At 46.4% G+C, this 20,917-nt stretch overlaps 1 protein-coding gene across 7 annotated transcripts in view; it reads left to right on the top strand.

The window, feature by feature from the left end:
- ATP2B4 (ATPase plasma membrane Ca2+ transporting 4) overlaps positions 1-20,917 on the top strand; it is a 115,415-nt gene that overhangs the window by 55,429 nt on the left and 39,069 nt on the right. For all 7 annotated transcript variants that reach the window (XM_030818613.1, XM_030818614.1, XM_030818608.1 and 4 more), the window contains 6 exons: positions 701-1,361; positions 16,208-16,405; positions 17,503-17,760; positions 18,247-18,372; positions 18,839-18,964; positions 20,081-20,116. In XM_030818613.1, coding sequence (XP_030674473.1) covers positions 1,169-1,361; positions 16,208-16,405; positions 17,503-17,760; positions 18,247-18,372; positions 18,839-18,964; positions 20,081-20,116 — 937 coding nt within the window. In that variant the 5' untranslated portion in view covers positions 701-1,168. The remainder of the gene's footprint in view (positions 1-700; positions 1,362-16,207; positions 16,406-17,502; positions 17,761-18,246; positions 18,373-18,838; positions 18,965-20,080; positions 20,117-20,917) is intronic.

Raw genomic sequence — 20,917 nt, 5'->3', positions numbered from 1 at the left:
GTCTGGCTCTGTCCCCCAGGCTGGAGTGCAGTGGCACCATCTCGGCTCACTGCAAGCTCCGCCTCCCGGGTTCACGCCATTCTCCTGTCTCAGCCTCCCGAGTAGCTGGGACTACAGGCGCCTGCCACCACGCCCTGCTAATTTTTTTGTATTTTTAGTAGAGACAGAGTTTCACTATGTTGGCCAGGATGGTCTCGAACTCCTGACCTCGTGATCCGCCCACCTCGGCCTCCCAAAGTGCTAGGATTACAGGCCTGAGCCACTGCGCCCGGCCTGAACTCCTTTTTCTGACCTCTTCTCATCTTTTATAGATAAGGTCAGACTAAAGGATCCTGTCACAGGTCCCTCAAATAGACAGTGAAAACATTAGAGCCATCAGAGTTCATAACCATTTATTTCCAAGTTTCTGAAGCTGTGGGTTTTATGTTGCTTGGTTGGGAGAGGTGAGACATGAAGACTAGGGTGTATTGAAATTACTCCTCTACATTGGAGTTTACAGGCTGCAGGGGCCTCCCAGGGAGGAACGGGCCTCTCCTGAGTCAGCTCTCTAAGCTTGGGCCTCAGCTATCAGTTCAGCTCAGATCTCAACTGTCACTTAAACCCTTGTGCTTAGACTGGGTACCTCTTGCCCTTGCAGATGCTAGATACTCATGGCTGCTCTAATGGTTTCTTTTTGTCTATCTTTGAACCTTTATTCCAGAGATCCAGTTGTCATCGGTATCCAGGAAGCTCTCCTCTTCCTCCTCCTGATGTCTCTCTAGCACTACAGTTGCTGGTTGTTGCTAAGGTTGCTGCCATGGTAACACGCACATCCTGTTTACACCTTCATCTAAGCAAGTTGGTCTAAGCTAGGAACCTACCTACCCTGGACAACCACTATCATCACCACCTGGGGACACCAATCATCGTGACACGGAGTCCACCTTCCACTCAGTTCCCCCATCCTCTTCCTCCTCTTGCTGCCAGACTTCATACAGAAGAAAGGATCTAGACTTCGGACGGCTACTCAGGAGCTTATTGCACAAGATATATTCAATCTATTCCCTCTCTGGGCCCCCAGAGAAGCAGGAAGTAGGAAGAAGTTGAGACAGGGAGGCTGGAGACACTGGTCAGTTGAAGGGAAACGCTATATCTTCTCTGGTTGAGGGGCTTGGTAACAGTAGGCAAAATGACGAACCCATCAGACCGTGTCTTGCCTGCCAACTCGATGGCCGAGAGCCGTGAAGGGGACTTTGGCTGCACAGTAATGGAACTGAGGAAGCTCATGGAGCTGCGTTCGAGGGATGCACTGACCCAGATTAATGTCCACTATGGAGGTGTACAGAATCTCTGCAGTAGACTGAAAACCTCCCCTGTGGAAGGTAAAGGCCATATCAGGGGTGGGGAGTTGGAGGAAGGTGGCTAGTGTTTCAAAATATTGTTTTCCCAGCTTCTAGAGAGGGCACATTTCTGGAGGTCCAACTGGTATATTTTTGTCTGGTGGGAAAGGTATGGCATCTGAAGCACTGAAAGGAGGGGAGGCCATGAAGAGCCATATCTTTCCCAGAGATGATGTTTAGAAACTGTGCTATTCTCTGAAGATTATTCTTTTCTCCTTTTTCTTTTCTTTCTCTTTCTTTCTTCTTCTTTTGTTTCTTTCCTTTTCTTTTCCTTTTTTTTTTTTTTTGTGAGACAGGGTCCTGCTCTTTTACCCAGGCTGGGAGTGCAGTGGCGTGATCATGGCTCACTGCAGCCTCAACCTCCTGGGCTGAAGCCATCTTCCTACCTCAGCCTGCTGGGTGGTTGGGACCACAGGCGTGTGCCACCACACCCAGCTAGCTTTTCTGAGTTTTTTGTAGAGAAGAGGTCTCAGTATCTTGCCTAGAATCATCTCAAACTCCTGGACTTAAGTGATCCTCCCACCTTGGCCTCCCAAAGTGTTGGGATTGCAGGCGCAGTGAGCTACTGCTCCTGACCCCTCTTTTTGCCTTTTTCTGTATCAGTGTCCAGAAAGGAGGATATTTATTTTTAAAATGTTTATGATATAAATGTTGTTGTCAGTAAATAATCAAGTCCCTTCTTCTATATGTCTGATTATAAAAGAATTTAATTCTTCCCTACACTGACCTTACAGTTTAATGAATGGAGGAAGGAAGGGTACAAAAAAGTGAAATAAGTCCAGCTGCCCAATTGAGCACTTCTCTATTGTATACCGTTAGAAATGGGATGATAGGCCAAGCAGGGTAGGTGGCTCACATCTCTAATCCCAACATTTTGGCAGGCTGAAGTGAGAGGATCACTTGAGCCCAGGGGTTCCAGACCAGCTTGGGCAACATAGTGACACCCCATCTCTATTTTTTTTTTTTTTTTTTTTTTTTGAGACAGGTTCTTGCTGTATCACCCAGGCTGGAGTGCAGTGGCATGATCTCAGCCAGCTGCAACCTCTGCCTCCCAGGTTCAAGCAATTCTCATGCCTCAGCCTCCCAGGCAGCTGGAACTACAGGTGTGTGCACCACCACGCCCGGCTAATTTTTTGCATTTTAGTAGAGATGGGATTTCACCATGTTGGTCAGACTGGTCTCGAACTCCTGACCTCAGGTGATCTGCCTGCCTTGGCCTCCCAAAGTGTTGGGATGAGGAGGCTTACAGGCGTAAGCCACCACGCCCAGCCTCTATTTATTTTAAATAAAAAGAAAAAAAAAAAGGAAATGGGATGCTAAATCACAAGGTATATTATTGTACCCATCATATCTTTGGATCACTCACTGTTTTGTGTCAGGGAATTATAAGTGATTTTTTTCAACTCTGCCGGATATACTTTTAATGTAGTTCTTCTTACTCTTTTTTGTTTGTTTTGTTTTTTGTTTTTTGTTTTTTTGTTTTGTTTTGTTTTGAGATGGAGTCTCACTCTTGTTGCTCAGGCAGGCTGGAGTGCAATGGTGCAATCTCGGCTCACTGCAACCTCCGCCTCCCAGATTCAAGCAATTATCCTGCCTCAGCCTCCCGAGTAGCTGGGATTACAGGCACGTGGCTAATTTTGTATTTTTAGTAGAGATGGAGTTTCACCATTTTGGCCAGACTGGTCTCGAACTCCTGACCTCAGGTGATCTGCTTGCCTTGGCCTCCCAAAGTGCTGGGATTACACATATGAGCCACTGCGCCCGGCCTTAATCTCTCCTTAAAAGATAAAAAAATCTTAAAAGATAATGAAAAATTCAGCTTCAGGCTTTCCTGGCCCAGCCCAGTTGCCCAGTGTGCCATGGTATTATGAAAGTTTGCCTCATCAAAATGTAGAAAGAACAAAAGGAAACTTGCTTTTTCACTTTAGCCTGGTTTTAGCATCTCTGTAGCAGATTCTTATTTGGCCCTATACGTCTGGCAGTTCATGGTTGAGTAGCATGAGATGGAGCAAAGATCTTGTCCATTAGGGGCTTTCAGCCTCATGTGGTCTCATATTTCTGAATCTTCCTCAGAGGCCACAGCATATTTCTCACCAGTTCTAAGAAGTTGTTACCCTTTGCCAGTGCTGTATTATAAGTTAATGACTTGGAGCCTAGACTCTTTAGGATGAAAAAAGAGAAAGATTTTTACATAGATATCTATACCTAGTTTATGTCTTATTTTCTTTACAACCTAAGGGAGCTACCCTACCTGTTTTCTTTACTTCTAGAATTTGGTTTCCTATCTCATAGGCTTTGAGTTCAAATAATAGCTCCACCATTTACTAACCAAGTTGCCCTCCACAGTTTACTCAGCCTCCCTGAGTCTGTTTCTTCTTTGAAAATAATGTTGATAACACCTGGCCCATAGAGTTACTGAGATTAAATAATATATATACAGTGCTCGTACTTATAATTAGGCGTTCAATAGATTAGTTTTCTCAGATTAAAACAGAGTCCATGTGTCTGTAGGTACTTGCCAGAACATGGGTGCCTATGGAGTGCAATGTTTTGTCGTATCTGGAGAGGTTACTGTCTGTGTAACTGCAACTACTGTCCATTTCATTTGCTCACTTCTTAATCACAAAAAAAAAAACCCTGGGTAAGGTGGCAATATCTAATTGCTTTCATGTGGCTCTGTCTTTGCCTTCTAATGGTAGCCCTTAATCATTGAGCCCTTTGGGCTCTGTCTACTTCTTGCCAGCTAGATTTCTTTATTTGGTCACTTTTAATAGCCGTATTGACTGCTGAGGGTCTGTTCTTAATTATATCTTCACTGAGATTATGCAGTACTTTACAAACACCCATCAGAATTTAAACAGGATCTTTCTTTTTCCCTTGCTATGCTGTTCTTGATCCCTCTGGTCAGCTGTCTCTCTCACAAACAGGAACTCGGGAGTCCAAAGAAGCTGGAACCTAGAGAGCTCCTGACAGCAGGATTCAGGCTTTCCTCTAATTTTCCAGATCCCTTCCCAGAGCTGCCACTGTTTACTTTCTGATTCCCAGAGAGCTTCCATTCCCAAAGGCCAACATATATTCTACTTTCTGTCAACATTGGATATCAAATGTTATAGATATAGCTAATGCTCTTGGATCCTTTCCCAGTCCTGGTTTCAGCCCCTTCCAATGGCAAGTGCTTCCCTCGTTACAGCCCATGGCCATGCCTGTAGCCTAGGACTCCTACCACTGGCACAGTTTTCTACTGCCATGCACTGCTTCCTTAGATCACAAATATGTGTCCTGGTGTTTTTCTTTCTTTCTTTCTTTCTTTTTTTTTTTTTTTTTTTTTTAGAAGGAGTTTTGCTCTTTTTGCCCAAGCTGGAGTGCAATAGCGCAATCTTGGCTCACTGCAACCTCCACCTCCCGGGTTCAAGCGATTCTCCTGCTTCAGACTCCCAACTGGCTGGGATTACAGGTGCACGCCACCACTCCCAGCTAGTTTTTTGTATTTTTAATAGAGACGGGGTTTCACCATGTTGGCCAGGCTGGTCTTGAACTCCTGACCTCAGGCAATCCGTCCACCTCGGCCTCCCAAAGTGCTGGGATTACAGGCGTGAGCCACCGCATCCGGCCTTTTTTTTTTCTTTATAAGAGATGGGGGTCTTGCTATGTTGCCCAGGCTGGTCTCAAACTCCTGGACTCAAGCAGTTCTTCTGCCTCACCAGTTTGTATTAATGTAAGAGTTACCATAGGGCTTGTTCTGGAACTGGGGAGACAGGGTGTTGGAAAACAACCTTTCCATTAGTAATTTTTAGTCCCCAGTACCAACAGTGACCTCCTAGTGTGTGAGGAATAAAGAGATAAGAAAAGGAGAAAAGAAAGAAAGGAAGGAAGGAAGGAAGGAGGGAGGGAGGGAAGGAGGGAAGGAGGGCGGGAAAAGAAAAGAAAAAAAGAAAAGAAAAGAAGATATAGAACAGCTAAGACATAGGAGTATCTACCCAGGCAAGGGTAATGCTCACCTGTTTAGTTAGGGTAGGCAGACAAAAGATCCCCATTACACTGATGCTATAGAAAGCCAGCCTGTTCATGGAAGGCCACACAGCCTGACAGCCTAGCATAATTTTGTCATTGTAGGAGGTCCCAGTGGACCAATAATAAGAATAAAGAAATTTACCTGGTGCTTGAATTCTGCTAGTTAGAAACCAAGGAGAAAGTGAAGATCAGAGAGATTGGTTCCTAGAATATAACCCTTTTCCTTTATTTTCTATGGACTGATAGCATCTTTAGTATAGACTGACAGAATTTTTTTAAAACTATAGCTATTAAGGGGACTTACAGAACTTGGGGTTTACTACATTTCTGACACTAACATGGTTTTATTATCATAGATTTACACAATTCTAAAGGCAGGTAGGACTTAATTATCTCTTTCGGCTGGCCGCAGTAGCTCATGCCTGTAGTCCCAGCACTATCTGTGCTTTAGCTATAGTCCCAGCACTATCTGTGCTTTAGCTAAGATTCTCTGTGAGACTGCTCTAGCATAAGAAGCATTTAGAGCATTAATGGAGTATAAGTCAGAAGGCATGAAATATTCCATCCCATTCTACCTGGTGGTAAGAACTTAGACAGGTCATTTAAACCCTTTAGCCTGGAGAGAGGGAGAGAGAAAGAGATGATGATGATGATGATGATGATGATTATTATTATTATTATTATTATGGGATGGATTCTCACTCTGTCACCCAGGCTAGAGTGCAGTGGCACAATCTCGGCTCACTGCAATCTCCGCCTCCTGTGCTCATCTGATCCTCCTGCCTCAGCCTCCCAAGCAGCTGGGACCACAGATGTGTGCCACCATGCCAGGTTAATTTTTGTATTTTTTGGTAGAGATGGGGTTTTGCCACCTCTAGCTGAGCCTCCCAAAGTGCTGGGATTACAGGCATGAGCCGCCACTGACCCAATGTTTTTTTGTTGTTGTTTTCAATTTTATTTTTATTTTTTGAAACAGGGCCTTGCTCTGTTACCGAGGCTGGAGTGTAGTAGTGAAATCATGGCTCACTGCAACCTCCACCTACCAGTCTCAAGCAGTCCTCCCACCTTAGCCTCCTGGTTAGCTGGTACTACAGGTGTGTGCACCACCACGCCCAGCTAATTTTTGTATTTTTTTTTGTAGAGACAGGGTCTCTCCATGTTGCCCAGGATGGTCTTGAACTCCTGGGTTCAAGCGATTTGCCCACCTTGGCCTCCTAAAGTGCTAGCATTACAGGCATGAGCCCTCGTGCCCAGCCTCAGCCCAGTGTTTTGACACTGGCTTGTGTTCCTTGAGTATACATTAGCTAGTTAGAGTAAGAGGAGTTGCCCCAGTGGCCAGGAGTTGGTTAGACTTAAGAAGGCTTGGAGATGTTTAGCTACATGGCCTTCAGCAACAACCAGAAATAAGGCTGACAGCATGAGCCAAAAAGAGAAGAAAATTTAGGGCAACAAGAAAGGGTGGGGGACACATAAAGGAGAATACATGTTTACATTGAAGTAACTAAAGATTTCAGTCTTTATGTCTGTATATAAACAAAAGCAAAGATGCAGGGGTGAGGCTGGAGCTCCTGGGCAAGCTGTGTTGCCTTGGGTTTATCAGGAGGGACAATCTGAGCATTTTGCACAATGGAATCCTTTTCGTTTGCTTGCTTCGTTCCCCATTCCAGTTTTTCTCCCCCTCCTTTTATTCTCTTCTTTCCCTGTCCCATTCCCACCTCAACCAATCTTTTCAATCCCCAAAGAACAGAGCAGTTTGGTTGGTATAGGCTAGAAGATAGGCTTTTACCTTCTATGTGGTTTCCTGTGGAATCTCATGGCCTCGTGAGTGGAAGAAGCTTTTTGTGAATCTGGGATGAAAATTACCTGTGGCTTAAGAGGAAGAAGGAAGAGGTTTTTTCCTTAGTCTCAATACCCTTTTCTGTGTAGGAAAAAGGGATGGGTCTAGGTGGTCTAGGTAGAGGTTATACGTATTCTTTTTTCCCTATAGAATTTTGCACATTGGTCTTTAGCTATGCTATCCTTTTTAGGAGGAAGAATGGTGTTTTCTGAGGAAGAGTTAGGCCAGCCCTTGGAGGCAAGGTCTGGGCCCAGACCAGAATGGGAGAGAAGGGGAGCCTTGAATAAACAGTAAATTTTTAACTGTAGGCCTTCTTTCAAAAGGCTGAAGACTATTTTGGTTGAATTCGGATCTAAAAGATTGTTGGTGGAACTTTCTGTTTTATGTTCCTTCTGTACCCCTCTACTTCTTTTCTCCTCTGCAGAGTTGAAGGTGTGACAGTGAGATATTAAGGGCCTACAATTCTTTTTCGACAACATTCAACTAATACTTAATAACTGCTAGGTGCTAGGGACACAAGAGTGAACATGACAGGTGCAGTTCCTCCTCCCATAGAGCTTATAGGCTAAAAGAAGATGCATATAAATGAAGGCAATTTCAGAAATCTTGCCATAGGGCTTTGATGAGGAAGAGCAGGGTCTATGGGAACACAGTATGGGGACCTAAGCTGCAGGCATTACAGGGGAGGGAAGGGGGGCTTAGAAGCTGGAGACAGCACACCTGTATCATTTAGGGATTACCCAGGGAAGCTCTAGCATGGCCACGCTCTATGATCATTGCTACCACCTACTGAATATTCCTGGCATAAGATGTAAGCATTTTTGCCTTCCTTAATTACTGGGTAGTTACTAGGTTTAGGGAGCTGAGATTCCTTGGGGAGTAAGTGGCAGGAGGGGAAAAAAAATGTGTTTTAAGATGGCCAGCCCAAATTACAATTTTGTTTCATTAGCTTGAGGATTTAGATGAACATCTATCACCTTAAGATCTCTGGGGCTTAATTGTGTTCCTGTCACTGTGCCTTTTGAGGGCAGTGGCATGTTTTACCCAGAATTGTCCATTTTGCTACAAGCTAAGATGTCCTGGGATTGGGCTCTTCCTCGGTGTGGCAGATTGAAATTTCTAGTAGTATTGTCAATCTGGAAAAAATTGAGTACATATCCCAAGTAAATGTTCACCTACAAGACATACTGCCTTACTATTAATACATCTAACACTTTTGTTTACATAATAAGATAGGCAAACATAGAAATGGATGAGGTGATACAAAATGGTCTAATATTTTCCTCACTCTAACAGATAGATGCATGCCCCCAGCTTAGAGACCACTGCTCTAAAGCACGGTGGCATTAGGGGGATGTGGAGGACTAGGCGAGTGAAGATGGGATGGAACAGATGTGAGAGGAAGATGGGCAACTGGCTTCTTTGAGATTTTCTTCCCTATCTTTGGAGCTTATAGTCTGTTCCGGAATATCAATTTTTAGGAGTTCCTCCACTTGAGGTTAGAAGCATAACCTCTATTTTCCTCTTTCTTTGCACCCTCTGCCCTGTAGCCATCATCTCTTGCCCCAACTCTACTAAGGATGGCAAATAAGTGACCCTAATAACAGTGATCTGGGCATGGCCTCAGAGATTAACATTCTGTGGTCCACTCTGCCTGCCAAACTTTGGGCAGATGGATTAGCACTAACTAGTTCAAGATGTGAGAAAGACTCAAGCCAAAAGTGTCTTCCCTCTGCCCCTCCCCATCCCCCACCGCAGGGAACTCCACTTTGCATCCTAGGAGTTCCCTGTCTGGTTTGAGTTTCATGCCTAGGGCTGAATTTGGCCTCTTGAAAGCTGTGGGTTCTCTCTTCCTAGCCCAGCCCAGGCTCTGCCAGTTCTTTTCTACTTAGCCCTCCTTGCCTAGAGCTGGGCTTCTGGGTTCACTGGCATAATGCTGTCCAGCTGGGGTCAGAGGCATCTTCAGGAGGAGAGGGGCTAAGGCTTCCCCAACCTGGAAGCAGGAGGCTTCCCCTTCCTGCTTTCTCTCCTGGAGCCCTTTATGCTCCATTCCTTTGACAACTCAGCAGCAACTGTTGCAGGTTTTTTGGGGGTCTGATTTGGTTTTTAACCTTCTCATTCTTGCCTTACATTGGACCATTAGCTGTTGGTGGGAAGAAAAATAGCATTCCCTCCTTGGGTGAAGCAGATACTGCATCTACCGAAAGTGGGGCTTTCATTCTTATTATTTAGCTCCAGAGTGGGAATATGACACCAGATGGAAGCACATTCATGAAGTACAGAAGGTGGCAGAGTGGCAAAGCAGAAAGCTAACTAGAGAGCTCTAGGGAGCCTTTTTTCCCTGGGCCACAGTTGCTGTTTTCAAAAAAAGGCCAAGAGCAGGGGGCGGGATAAAGGGAAGCATGCCCTGAGGAAGCAGCCCACCTTGGGAAGGGTTTTGCTGACCAGAATGAGGAAAGCAGCATTGTTCTCCAAGTTCATCATCCTCTGGCTGTGACCTTGGATCGACTGTTTTATCTCTACGAGCTGGAAGTCTAGCAGATAGGGAGCAAATGTCCAAGTCGTGGGTGTATTAAACTGGAGGTCCTGAAGCAGGGAAACTGCTGTATACTCGGAAGAGTAGCATTTGGTTATTAGCCAGAGATGGCTAGATCTTGCATGGCCCTATTTTGATTTTAAGCTACTCCTCCCCCTCAGTCCCCAAATCCAGGGTTGTTGGGGTTTTTTTAAAATTAATTTTAACTTTTTCTTTTTTTTTTTTTTTTTTTGAGATGGAGTCTCATTCTGTTGCCCAGGCTGGAGTGCAGTGGCGCAATCTCAGCTCACTGCAAGCTCTGCCTCCCAGGTTCACGCCATTCTCCTGCCTCAGCCTCCCAAGTAGCTGGGACTACAGGCACCTGCCACCACATCTGGCTAATTTTTTGTATTTTTAGTGGAGACGGGGTTTCACTGTGTTAGCCAGGATGGTCTCGATCTCCTGACCTCGTGATCCGCCTGCCTCAGCCTCCCAAAGTGCTGGGATTGCAGGCGTGAGCCACCGCGCCTGGCCTTTTTTTTCTTTTTTTTTGAGACAGGATCTTGCTCTGTTGCCCAGGCTGGAATGTAGTGGCAAAATGATGGCTTACTGTAGCCTCAACCTCCTGGGCTGAGGCCATCCTCCTGCCTCAACCTCCCAAATAGCTGGGACCACAGGCACACGCTATCATGTCCAGCTAATTTTTTTTATTATTTGTAGAGACAGAATCTTTCTGTATTGCCCAGGCTGGTCTTGAATTCCTGAGCTCAAGCTATCCTCCCGCCTTGGCCACCCAAAATTCTGGGATTACAGGCATGAGCCACCAAACCAAGCCCAAATCCAGGGTTTTTAAGGAAGGACTTAAAAGGTCTTCTGCTGTCTGTTCTTCTCAAGTTCCAAAAGAGGACCGCCTTCAAATCAACCCAGAGAAAATTCTCCCTGGTACTATATGAGTGGGAGAAGATTCTGCTGCCTCCTTTGGCAAGGTATCGTAACTCACACAGCTGGGAAGTCCCTCCTGATGTCTACCCTAGCCCCACCCTTTCTGGGGCTGAGCTGGTTCTGATAAGTGGTGCCTCTGCCGATGTCGTTGGCCCTTCCCTGCTGGAGCTAAGCCACTGAGGGCTGGGCTGCATTTCTCCTCCCAGGCCTTAGGTCCTGCACACTCATGGCAGACACAAATATTCCACTGCTGTTTATTCCATGTTCCCACCCAGCCTGGGCAGGGGTCATGCACCTCCCCAGCATGGGGTGGGACTTCATAGCTGAACATTCTCTTTGCCTCTCCCGGCTCATGTGTTCAGTCTGGTTCACAGGGCCAGAAGTACTCCCGCTCTGGGTAGGGCTTTCTCCCTCATGTTCTTGAGGACAAGATTTCCCCTCAGTTTCCTGAGGAATTTCTAGGGGAAACCCTTTTCCTGTGTTTCCAGCATTCTCTCTCTGCCAAGTTTTCCTTCCCCTCTCCAGGAGGTTGTGTGAGTATCTGAGAAACCACTGCAGAGATCAGGGCCTTTTAGAGCCTTTTCCCGGGCTGGACAAGTATTTGTGTGAAATTACAGCTGCTGAGATCAGGGCCCGAAAGGCTCTCTAGGGCAGAAAGAATTGGAATGGAAAGCCCAAAACTGGGGATTGGCCGAGCTCCCGGTCCCACATGGCTTTCCCATGCCTCGCCACATGTCAGAGAGGATTCCCAAGGCTACTATAGCTAAGAGCCTTGACCTGCCCCGCCTTGCAACAGGGCATACTGGGGACTGAGACAGCCACTTGACTTCTTAAGGTTGCTATTGTACGAGTTCAGGGTGACTTAAGGTGGAACACATAGATGAGTAGAAAATGGCAAAAAAAGAAGCAAGCAAGTGACTTTGAGGGCATTTAGGTAAGAGCAAGGCCTGACTTTTTATGTTTTCCATAGTGTGTGTCACTTCATTTGCTTGGGTCCAAAAAAGGCCATAAGAAATGTTTTATTGAGTACAAAACTCATAGGTTTGGACTCTGATGAACCTGATGGCAGTGTTACCATCCCTGAGGCCAGGAAGGAAAAAGACAGAACTAATCCACCCCAATTGTAGACAGTGGGAACAGCACTGGCTTGCTTAGAGGTACAGAGGAAAGCAGCATGCAACCCTGTCCTGTGGTGAAGGAAGTAGGGTGGCCAACCATCCCTGTTTGCCTGGGACTGAGAGGGGTTCCCAGGAGGCAGAAACTTCAGTGCTAAAACCTGGCAAGTCCTAGGCAAACCGAAACAAGTTAGTCACACTAGATTGAAGCCTCAGCTGAGTGCAGCTGTCTCCATGCCCCAGTGTCCTCTGTATCTAGGCTGGCATCCAGTGTCCCCCTGTGGGGTGGCATAGACTCTGCCACTTAATAAGCTCAAGTAGTCATACCCCTGCCAGGCCTTAGTTTGCTTCTATGTCAAATCGGGTTAATAGTAGCTACCATGTAGGGGTTTGTGATGCTTGAACGAGAAGGCATGAATGTGCCTGGTGAGGCATCTGGCACATAGTAATCACTTAAGTGTTGGCAATCTTAGTTATCACTCATTCATTCAGTTCATTCTACAAATTTGCATGTGTACGATGTGCCGGGCAATGCTGTAGGCCTGAGGAACAAAGATAAAAATCCTGCCCTTGAGGAGGTGGACAAACAATAAATGAATGTGTCCTATTATAAGCCAGTGAGAAGACCTGTGGAGAGAAATGATTGCGCAGGATGGGGGGATCAAGAGTGCCAGCTAAATACACTGGTCAGGGTAGGCCTCACCAAAAAGAAGACCTTTATACAAAGACCTGAGGGAGGTGAGGAAGTGAGCCCTCTCCAGCAAAGAGGAATCTGGGCAGAGGGAACAGCTTGTGCAGAGGCCCTGATGTAGATGCCTGTCTAGTGCGTTTAGAGAACAGCAGGCAGGCTGGTTGGGCCAGATCTCAGTGAACACAGAGAAACTAGTAGGAGATAAGGACTGGGGGGCTGGGGGAGTCATAAGGGGCCTGGAAGCCCATCCTTAAGTCCTTGGTGCCTAGTTTTACTCTAAGTAAAAGCCAGAGGGTTTTGAGCAGATGAATCTCATGTACTGCCTTGGATCTTAAAAAAGATCATTCTGGCTAATACATTGAGAAGAGACTAAGAACAGGAGAGGAAGGGTGGAGGCAAGGAGACCAGTTAGAAGACCATTGCTATAATCCAGATGAGAGAGGATGGTTTAGACCAGGATGATAACAGTGAAAATGGAAAGTGATTGGACTTTAGATATATTTTGAAGCTGATAGGATTTCTCAACTACATGATATAGATGGGGGCTGGGCATCAAAGATGATTACCGGGTATTAGCATGAGAGCAGAAAGGGACAGGTAGCCCTGTTCTCTGCCCCTCATTTGTCCCTCTTTTTGGGAGGGAGGATTTCATTAGGCTATTGGGGTGCACCTTATGATCTTTAATATCTGATGTCTTGGTTTGCCCTCATAATCATCTACTAAACCTTGGTAAGGAGGAAAGGGCATCTCCTCCCTTTACATTGTGAATCCTGCTTTTTTGAGAAGCATCCCAGGTAGATTAATAAATTACCAGCACTCCGGCCAGCAAGCCTGGCTCTCCAGCACAGCAGACCCCACTTGGCACACCCTTGCCATCTCTGATCCCTGGGGAGAAAGGACCAGCAAGGCCCTGCCCCCTGGCAAGTCTGCCTCTGCCTGTCTGGGGCTAAAGATGCCCTGCCCAGAACACTCCTTTCCCAGGCCCTGGCTTTCCCGCCTACTGGGAACCTGACTTCTCAGGCTGGTGGGGGCAGGGAGCCTCTGGGGAGCAACCCAATTTGCTTCTAGAGGTTTGGCCAAACCTCACAGCTCTGCGGGGCTCAGCTGTGCCCCTAAGCTGGAGGCCAGGGTGATGTGCTTCGGCACTGGGAGTCAGGAGACCCTGGATAAGACATCAGGCACCACTTCTCTAACCAGCTCCTGTGTCTCTCTCCTAAGCACTAGCAAGTGAATGTGGTCTCAAAAGAGGACCCTCCCACCCCTAACTGCACAGGTGTGGATGCCAGTTCATCTCCTGCCCCCCACTTTCATCTCCCACCCCCCACATCTAGTATCTTATGTATGTCTCCTGATGCTTTTTGTTTTATAGGATAGGGAAATGGAGGCCATCCCAAACTCTGCGAATAATGCTCCCTTGGGTACCTATTTTCCCATTTTCAAAATCTTTATCTGTCCAGATGTCTTCCTCAGGCCCTAACCCAAATCTCTTCTTTTGACACTTAAGTAACACTCCTGGGTTCTTTTTTGAGACAGAGTCTCTCTCTCTCGCCCAGGCTGGAGTGCAGTTGCGTGATCTCAGCTCACTGCAACCTCTGCCTCCCAGATTGCAATTCTCCTGCCTCAGCCTCCCTAGTAGCTGGGATTACAGGCATGCGTCACCACACCCGGCTAATTTTTTTGTATTTTTAGTAGAGATGAGGTTTCACCATGTTGGCCAGGCTGGTTTCAAACTCCTGACCTCAGGTGATACACCCACCTTGGCCTCCCAAAGTGCTGGGATTACAGGCATGAGCCACTACGCCCAGGCCACTCTTGGGTTCTATTCAGTGAAGATTTTCAGTGAAGAGTAGACATTTGCCCATATACCACATCTGCTTTCCCTCCTCAGCAACAGAATAGCCCTTCACATTGACTAAAGTGTAAAGAAAGCCTCTGGCATCCAAGTCCTTTGCCTCCGTTTTGTCCCTGCAGCCCCCGTCATCCACTTCTTGTTCTCTCTGTGAAGCTCAGTTGAAGTTCCCTTCCTCTGATTCTGACCCTCCTCAGCTGCTAACCTTTTTTCAACACAAAAGTCGCCCTACACTGCCTGTGGGAAACCCTTCAAACCGGCAGCCAACAGCTTCCAGTGCCAAAACCAGGACTAATTTGCCTCAGTGTGTAAACAACTTGATGAATACCAACTGGCATTAATCGCCATGGTAGGATTTCCCCTCTTCCCTTCAAGAGTAGCCCCACCTGGGGGCCTGTGAAAGGACCCAAATATAAGGAAAGCACTGAGAATAATTCTACCTATCTCTTGTCCCTCTGGGAAAGTGCCTACAGAGTAGGTGTGGTACGTATGTGGTGCATGGTCTGTGTGTGTGTGTGTGTGTGTGTGTCATATATTTGTGTGGTATGTATTGTGTATGTGGCTTGTGTTTGGTGTGTATGTGTCTGTATATTGTGTATATGGTGTGTGATGTGAGTGGTGTATGTGGTTTGTGGTGTGTGTGTGTCTGTATAGTGTGTGTGGTATGTGGTGTGTGTACACACAGGTATGTAAGCAAACGTGTGTTGGTAGGGAGGATGCTGCTAATCAGGTACTTGTGTGGTATCTGAAAACTTCGTGGCCTCACCTTTCTTGTTCTCTTTTTATTCAATCTGAGTAGTAGTACTTCCCTTAGTACCTACTTAGTCCTTAGTAGAATGGTAGTATCTCTCAGTGGTGTGTGTTTGTGCCTCTGTGTGTGTACATGCACAGGCCTAGGCACACAGGTGTGTATATGTGTGTGACAGAAGAGGGGCACATGTGCTTAAAGGGAATGCCCACAAGTTATAGTCTCAAAGACTCTGCTCTGATGCTCCCCTAAAGCTCCTGGATCTTAGAATCAGGACACATGTGTGGGCTCTGCCTCCATCTTGCATGACCTTGAGCAAGGAGCTTGTTCTTCCTGGCCTTTGTGTGTGAGCCAGTGGATGGCAGCTCACTCTGCATTTAAATCACCACAGCATTTACCTGTTAATATGACATAAAAGTTCTATGTGAATCCCAAGAACCACTTTAACATTTATGTTCTCAGAGCTGGAGCCTGGGGCATACTCAATGAGTAGCAGATAAGATTTTATGTCTGGTTAAGTATTTATCCAGCTTATACTTGTTACTAAGATAAGTGAGTGGCCCCATGGCTGACTAGTTTCATTTTGCCCATTTTTAGACTGAAAGTTCATGGTTGTCTCTAACTAGATCTCATACTTGAGCAAATCAGGAAGCAAAGGGTCTTTTTTATTTATTTTATTTTAGAGACAAGGTCTCACTTTGTTGCCCAGGCTGGAGTGCAATGACGTGATCACTTCTGCTCACTGCAGCCGAAAACTCCTGAGGTCAAAACAATCTTCCCATCTCGGCTTCCTGAGTAGCTGTGACTACAGGTGCACCACACCATGCCTGGCTAATTTTTGTCTTTTTTGTGGAGACAAGGTTTCACCATGTTGCCCAGGCTGGTCTCGAACTCCTAAACATAAGCAATTCACCCATCTTGGCCTCCCAAAGTGCTAGGATTGCAGGCGTGAGCCACCATGCCTGGCCTCCTCATTTTATTTATTTTTGAGACAGTGTCTCTTTCTGTTGCCCAGGCTAGAGAGTAATGACATGATCGTGGCTCACTGCCACTTCAAAACTGCCTTTTATCATTTTCCTTTTTTTCTACGTTCATTCATCCACTCCTATCTCCTTTTCAGGTCTGTCTGGGAACCCTGCAGATCTGGAGAAACGTAGGCAGGTGTTTGGACACAACGTGATCCCCCCCAAAAAGCCCAAGACTTTCTTAGAATTAGTGTGGGAAGCTCTTCAAGATGTCACGCTCATCATCCTGGAGATTGCAGCCATCATCTCCCTGGTCCTGTCCTTTTATCGCCCTGCTGGTGAAGAAAATGAATGTGAGTGTCCTAAACAGCTCAGCGTGACTCTTATCTGGGTTCTTTCCACCACCACCACCAAGCACTTAGTATTGGTGGCTGACAGGTTATAGCTTAAAACATTCCCCCCATTATCCAGAGTGGGCTTTCCGAAGGAAACCAAGCAGTAGCTACTAAGCTATTCTTCCAACTCATCCTTATTCCCAGGGTTCCTCCCCACCCCATCCCCACCCTCTGTCTTCTATTAAATCCTTTTTCAGAATGTCAGGAATCCTCTACCCTTTTAAGACATTTATTGACTGATTATTATTATTATTATTTTAATGGAGTCTTGCTCTGTCACCCAGGCTGGGTGCGGCAGCTTGATCTGGGCTCACTGCAACCTCCTGGGTTCAAGCAATTCTCGTGCCTCAGCCTCATGAGTAGCTGGGATTACAGGTGTGTACCATCACACCTGGCTAATTTTTGTATTTTCAGTAGAGACAGGGCCTTACCATTTTGGCCAGACTGGTATCAAACTCCTGGCCTCAGGTGATCCACCCGCCTTGGCCTCCTAAGGTGCTGGGATTACAGGCGTGACCCACTTCCCTGGTCTATTTAATAATTTTTATAACATAGAGACAAGGTCTCACTATGTTGCCCAGGTTGGTCACAAACTTCTGGGGTCAAGCGATCTGCCTGCCTTGGCCTCCCAGAGTGCTGGGATTGCAGGTGTGAACCAACACCCCTAGCCAGGAATTCTCTGCCCTTATCCAACCAACAAAACCCTACATCTCAAAGTGCCCCCCACCACCAATTGTCTGGCATGATGGGAAACAGTAGTGAAAGCCTGACCATGTTGGGAACCATAAGTGTGACCTTACATGTGACTTGCCTAAATTTGATAGTTGGTACTATTTAGTCATTTGCCTCTTTTGGATTAACATAAATAGTTACACTGGTGATAAGACAATACTCAATCCTGCTATCCTCTGATATCCTCTTCCAGCCAACAGTTGTATTTGCTGTTATTCACTTTTCCTGACTTTCTATCTTGGGGGGATTGTGGAAGCACTACTCCCATTTCTTAATGTCAACAAAAGCCCTTCAGTGACTATTTCTCTCCCTTCCTGGGATAGTGTGTGGTCAAGTCGCAACTACCCCAGAAGATGAAAATGAGGCACAAGCTGGCTGGATTGAGGGGGCAGCCATCCTTTTCTCAGTGATCATCGTGGTGTTAGTGACTGCCTTTAATGATTGGAGCAAAGAGAAGCAATTCCGGGGGCTGCAGAGCCGCATTGAACAGGAGCAAAAGTTCTCCATCATACGAAATGGTCAACTCATCCAGCTCCCTGTGGCTGAGATTGTGGTTGGTGACATTGCCCAAGTCAAATACGGTGAGAGCTCCGTGTTTCTTTTGCTTACCCCACCGCCACCCCCATTTAAGGGATAGGTCCTTTGGCATGAGGGGGCTGGGAATTGCTGAAAACTCAAAAAGATAAGATCCAAAATTGTATTCACTTCTAGGTTAGAGTTTAAAGAGGTTGTGGGAAGGAATTTCAGAAAGGAGTAGCTGAAACTGTCGCAAGATTGTCAGACTTGTACCCTGTGTGTCTTAGGGTTAAAAGTGTATAACATTCAGGCCATGGAAAGGTATTGGGGATGAATAAGAGTTTGAATTTATAATGCCTGGAAAGCAATCTTCTCCCAGGTTGTAAAGAGCTGAAGACTTATAAAGAGTCTCCATGTACTCTCGGCCATTGCTCTCTAGATAGGGCCCGTGGGAACAGCCGTGAGATAGGGTTGAAGGAGTTGGAGGTCCCTACCCTCGGCCAGTCTGTTACTATCTCCTTCACTGTCCCTCCTTCCCCTTTGTGCTCTAGGTGATCTGCTGCCTGCAGATGGGATCCTGATCCAAGGGAACGATCTGAAGATTGATGAGAGCTCTCTGACAGGGGAATCCGACCATGTCAAGAAGTCCCTGGACAAAGACCCCATGTTGCTCTCAGGTATAGGCCCTGGCTACCCAAGTTCCCATTTACCTCCCTGCAAACACCTAGGCCACAGGATCCAGACCCTGTTCTCTCTTCTGACTCTGTCCCATCTCCTTCCCTGGGGTTCAACTGGGGCAACAGCATTTTGGTGGGTGGAATTCAAGGATATCAGGCAGCCTAAATGAAGTTTTCCATGAAACAAGTGTTATAAGGGCCTTGAAGGGGCTTTGCTGGTTGCAGGGGTGGCGGGGGCAGGAGGGAGGGCTTACCCTAAAGTGGTTAGACACATTTTCCTCCTTACTTCCAATTTGTCTGGTCTGTTTTAAATGCGCCCAGCTCTTGACCTTTTCCTACTGTGCTAAGCACATCATTATCCATGGGGTAGGAAGGACTATTTTTTCTTCTAAGTTTGTGTTTCATACCAAATCATGTCTAAGTATTAAAAAACCCATTACTTCCCATCTTCTCCTTTCCCGTGTAGGGACCCATGTCATGGAAGGTTCTGGCCGGATGGTGGTGACAGCTGTTGGTGTCAACTCTCAGACTGGAATCATCCTTACTCTCTTGGGGGTCAATGAGGATGACGAAGGGGAGAAGAAGAAGAAAGGTAAGGGGCATCTGGAATGAGATTCTCTTTCCTCTCATCCCCATGGACAAACAAGGAAGTGAGGGAGCAGATCTGGATAGAAAGCATGGTTGGAAGAATCTGCTGCGATAAAGAAAGCAGATATCCAAACTCCTTGCTGAGATAAAGATGTAAATCCTTGGCTCCAGGGAGCTGTGATAAAAACCAGATCCTGGCTCTAGGCTCCCAAATCAGGTTGAATTTGAGCCTTGATTTTTGTGTCTAATGGTAGCTTGTAAAGGGATGAGTTACAAAGCCTGCCCTAAATAAACTGGCTAGGTGCTGGTAGCCCCAAATGCCTTCCGTGTACTCCTCCTCCTTCCCCAACTTTCTTCCTCAAAGATGGGGGGTTAAACAAACCATCAAGAGAGAAAATTGGCCAGAAAAATAAAATAGATTTCTGCCGAAACTGTGGGCTCTCAGTGGAAGAGACACACAGCTAGAAGAGTAGGAACAGTTAGTTCAGTCTTTGCCACTCAGTCATTCCTGAAGGAAAGAATAAGAGGAAGAAAGAGGAAAAGATACTAAAACCAAGTCTACACGTTTCCCTAAGCATTCCTTCTTCCCTTAGGGAAGAGAAGGTTTCTACCACTTGGCTGGAGAATCATCTTGAGCTGTTTAGTGGAGGACAGTTTATGAAAAGGAAACAAAACACATTCTCTCAGGAAGTAAACAATTCATTTCTGCAGCTGCCTGCAGATGAATAAGGAGGAAGCTTGCCTGGTGCTGTTGAAGTAACACGGAGACACCTTTCAAAGTCTTTGCCATCAGGCAGAAACAGTTCAAACCTCTCACTTCCTAATCCCCACCCCATTTTTCCAAGCAATGTGACTCAGGCCAGGAGCAAGAGAAAGCACCTCAGGTGTGAGTATGCACTCACCTTCATGAGCGTTTTGGTGGATATCCCGAGGATTCATGAGAGCCTCTAGCAAGAATGAATGAAAACAGAGATGTGAGCTTCCTTTACATTTATGTCCCTTCCCTGCAACCCAAACACTTTGCTGTTGTCCTTCTGGGCTCTGAGCAGGACCAACAAATTGGATCTCTTAATAGTCACTTTGGGTTTCGACCCCACTTTTTTCTTTCTTGTTCAAACAGGTAAAAAACAAGGAGTCCCTGAAAATCGCAACAAAGGTAACCTCTCCAACTACTCATTTACCATCTCTACCTGCCCACACTCAAACCAGACCTTTCCAGGCCATCTTCCTTCTCCCTTTTCCTCTCCATAAATCTGTTATCTGCTGCTGTGACTCAGACGCCTCATCCTGAGGAAGGTGCAGAGATTTTTTGGGGTGGTCTCAAGGGCCTGATCCCAATCTAAGATGGGACAACAGCACCCTCTGCTGTTGGCTCACAGAACGTCATGTCAAGGTTTCTCTTGGGGAGTGTGTAGGGTTGATCTGCTCTTCCTAGGGAGCTGAACTCTGCTTCATTGCCCTCAGCCTGATTTAAACACCAACAGTCATCAGTTTCTGGGTTGGAAGACTTCAGGGTCCTCATGGTGGAGGGAGGTGGGGTGGGCAGTCCCTGCACCCTCCTCTTGCTAGCTTCCTCATAAGTGTCCTCTTCTGGTCTGGATCCCTTCTCTGCTGGTCTTCTCAGGGGTGCTTGGAGAGAGCTCTTTCTCTGTACTTCTCTCCCCACCTCCCTTCTTTGTTCTCGCCACAGTCTGTTTTCTTCCTCCTGATCTGATGTGTGTTTCTCTTTTGGTGACTGTATTCACATTCTGTCTCTGTCTTCCTGTTTGTGAGTCTGACAGCAGGGACTACTCAGGAAGGGTATCCTAAGCAAGGGGCTGAGGCCTGCAGGGGTGAAAGTGGAGTGGTGCTGGGAGCCAGCAAGAACTACTGTCTTGTGACGCTCCTAGAGATTTGTTTTTACTCTGTAACCCACATCACAGCAGTCTTTAGAAATAAAGTCATCACATTGGAAAAC

This window comes from Nomascus leucogenys, chromosome 9 (assembly GCF_006542625.1).
Source record: "Nomascus leucogenys isolate Asia chromosome 9, Asia_NLE_v1, whole genome shotgun sequence".
In the NCBI taxonomy this organism is placed as follows: domain Eukaryota; kingdom Metazoa; phylum Chordata; class Mammalia; order Primates; family Hylobatidae; genus Nomascus; species Nomascus leucogenys.
The sequence above is the reverse complement of the archived record's forward strand: the minus strand, read 5'-3'. Positions and strand labels throughout refer to the sequence as shown.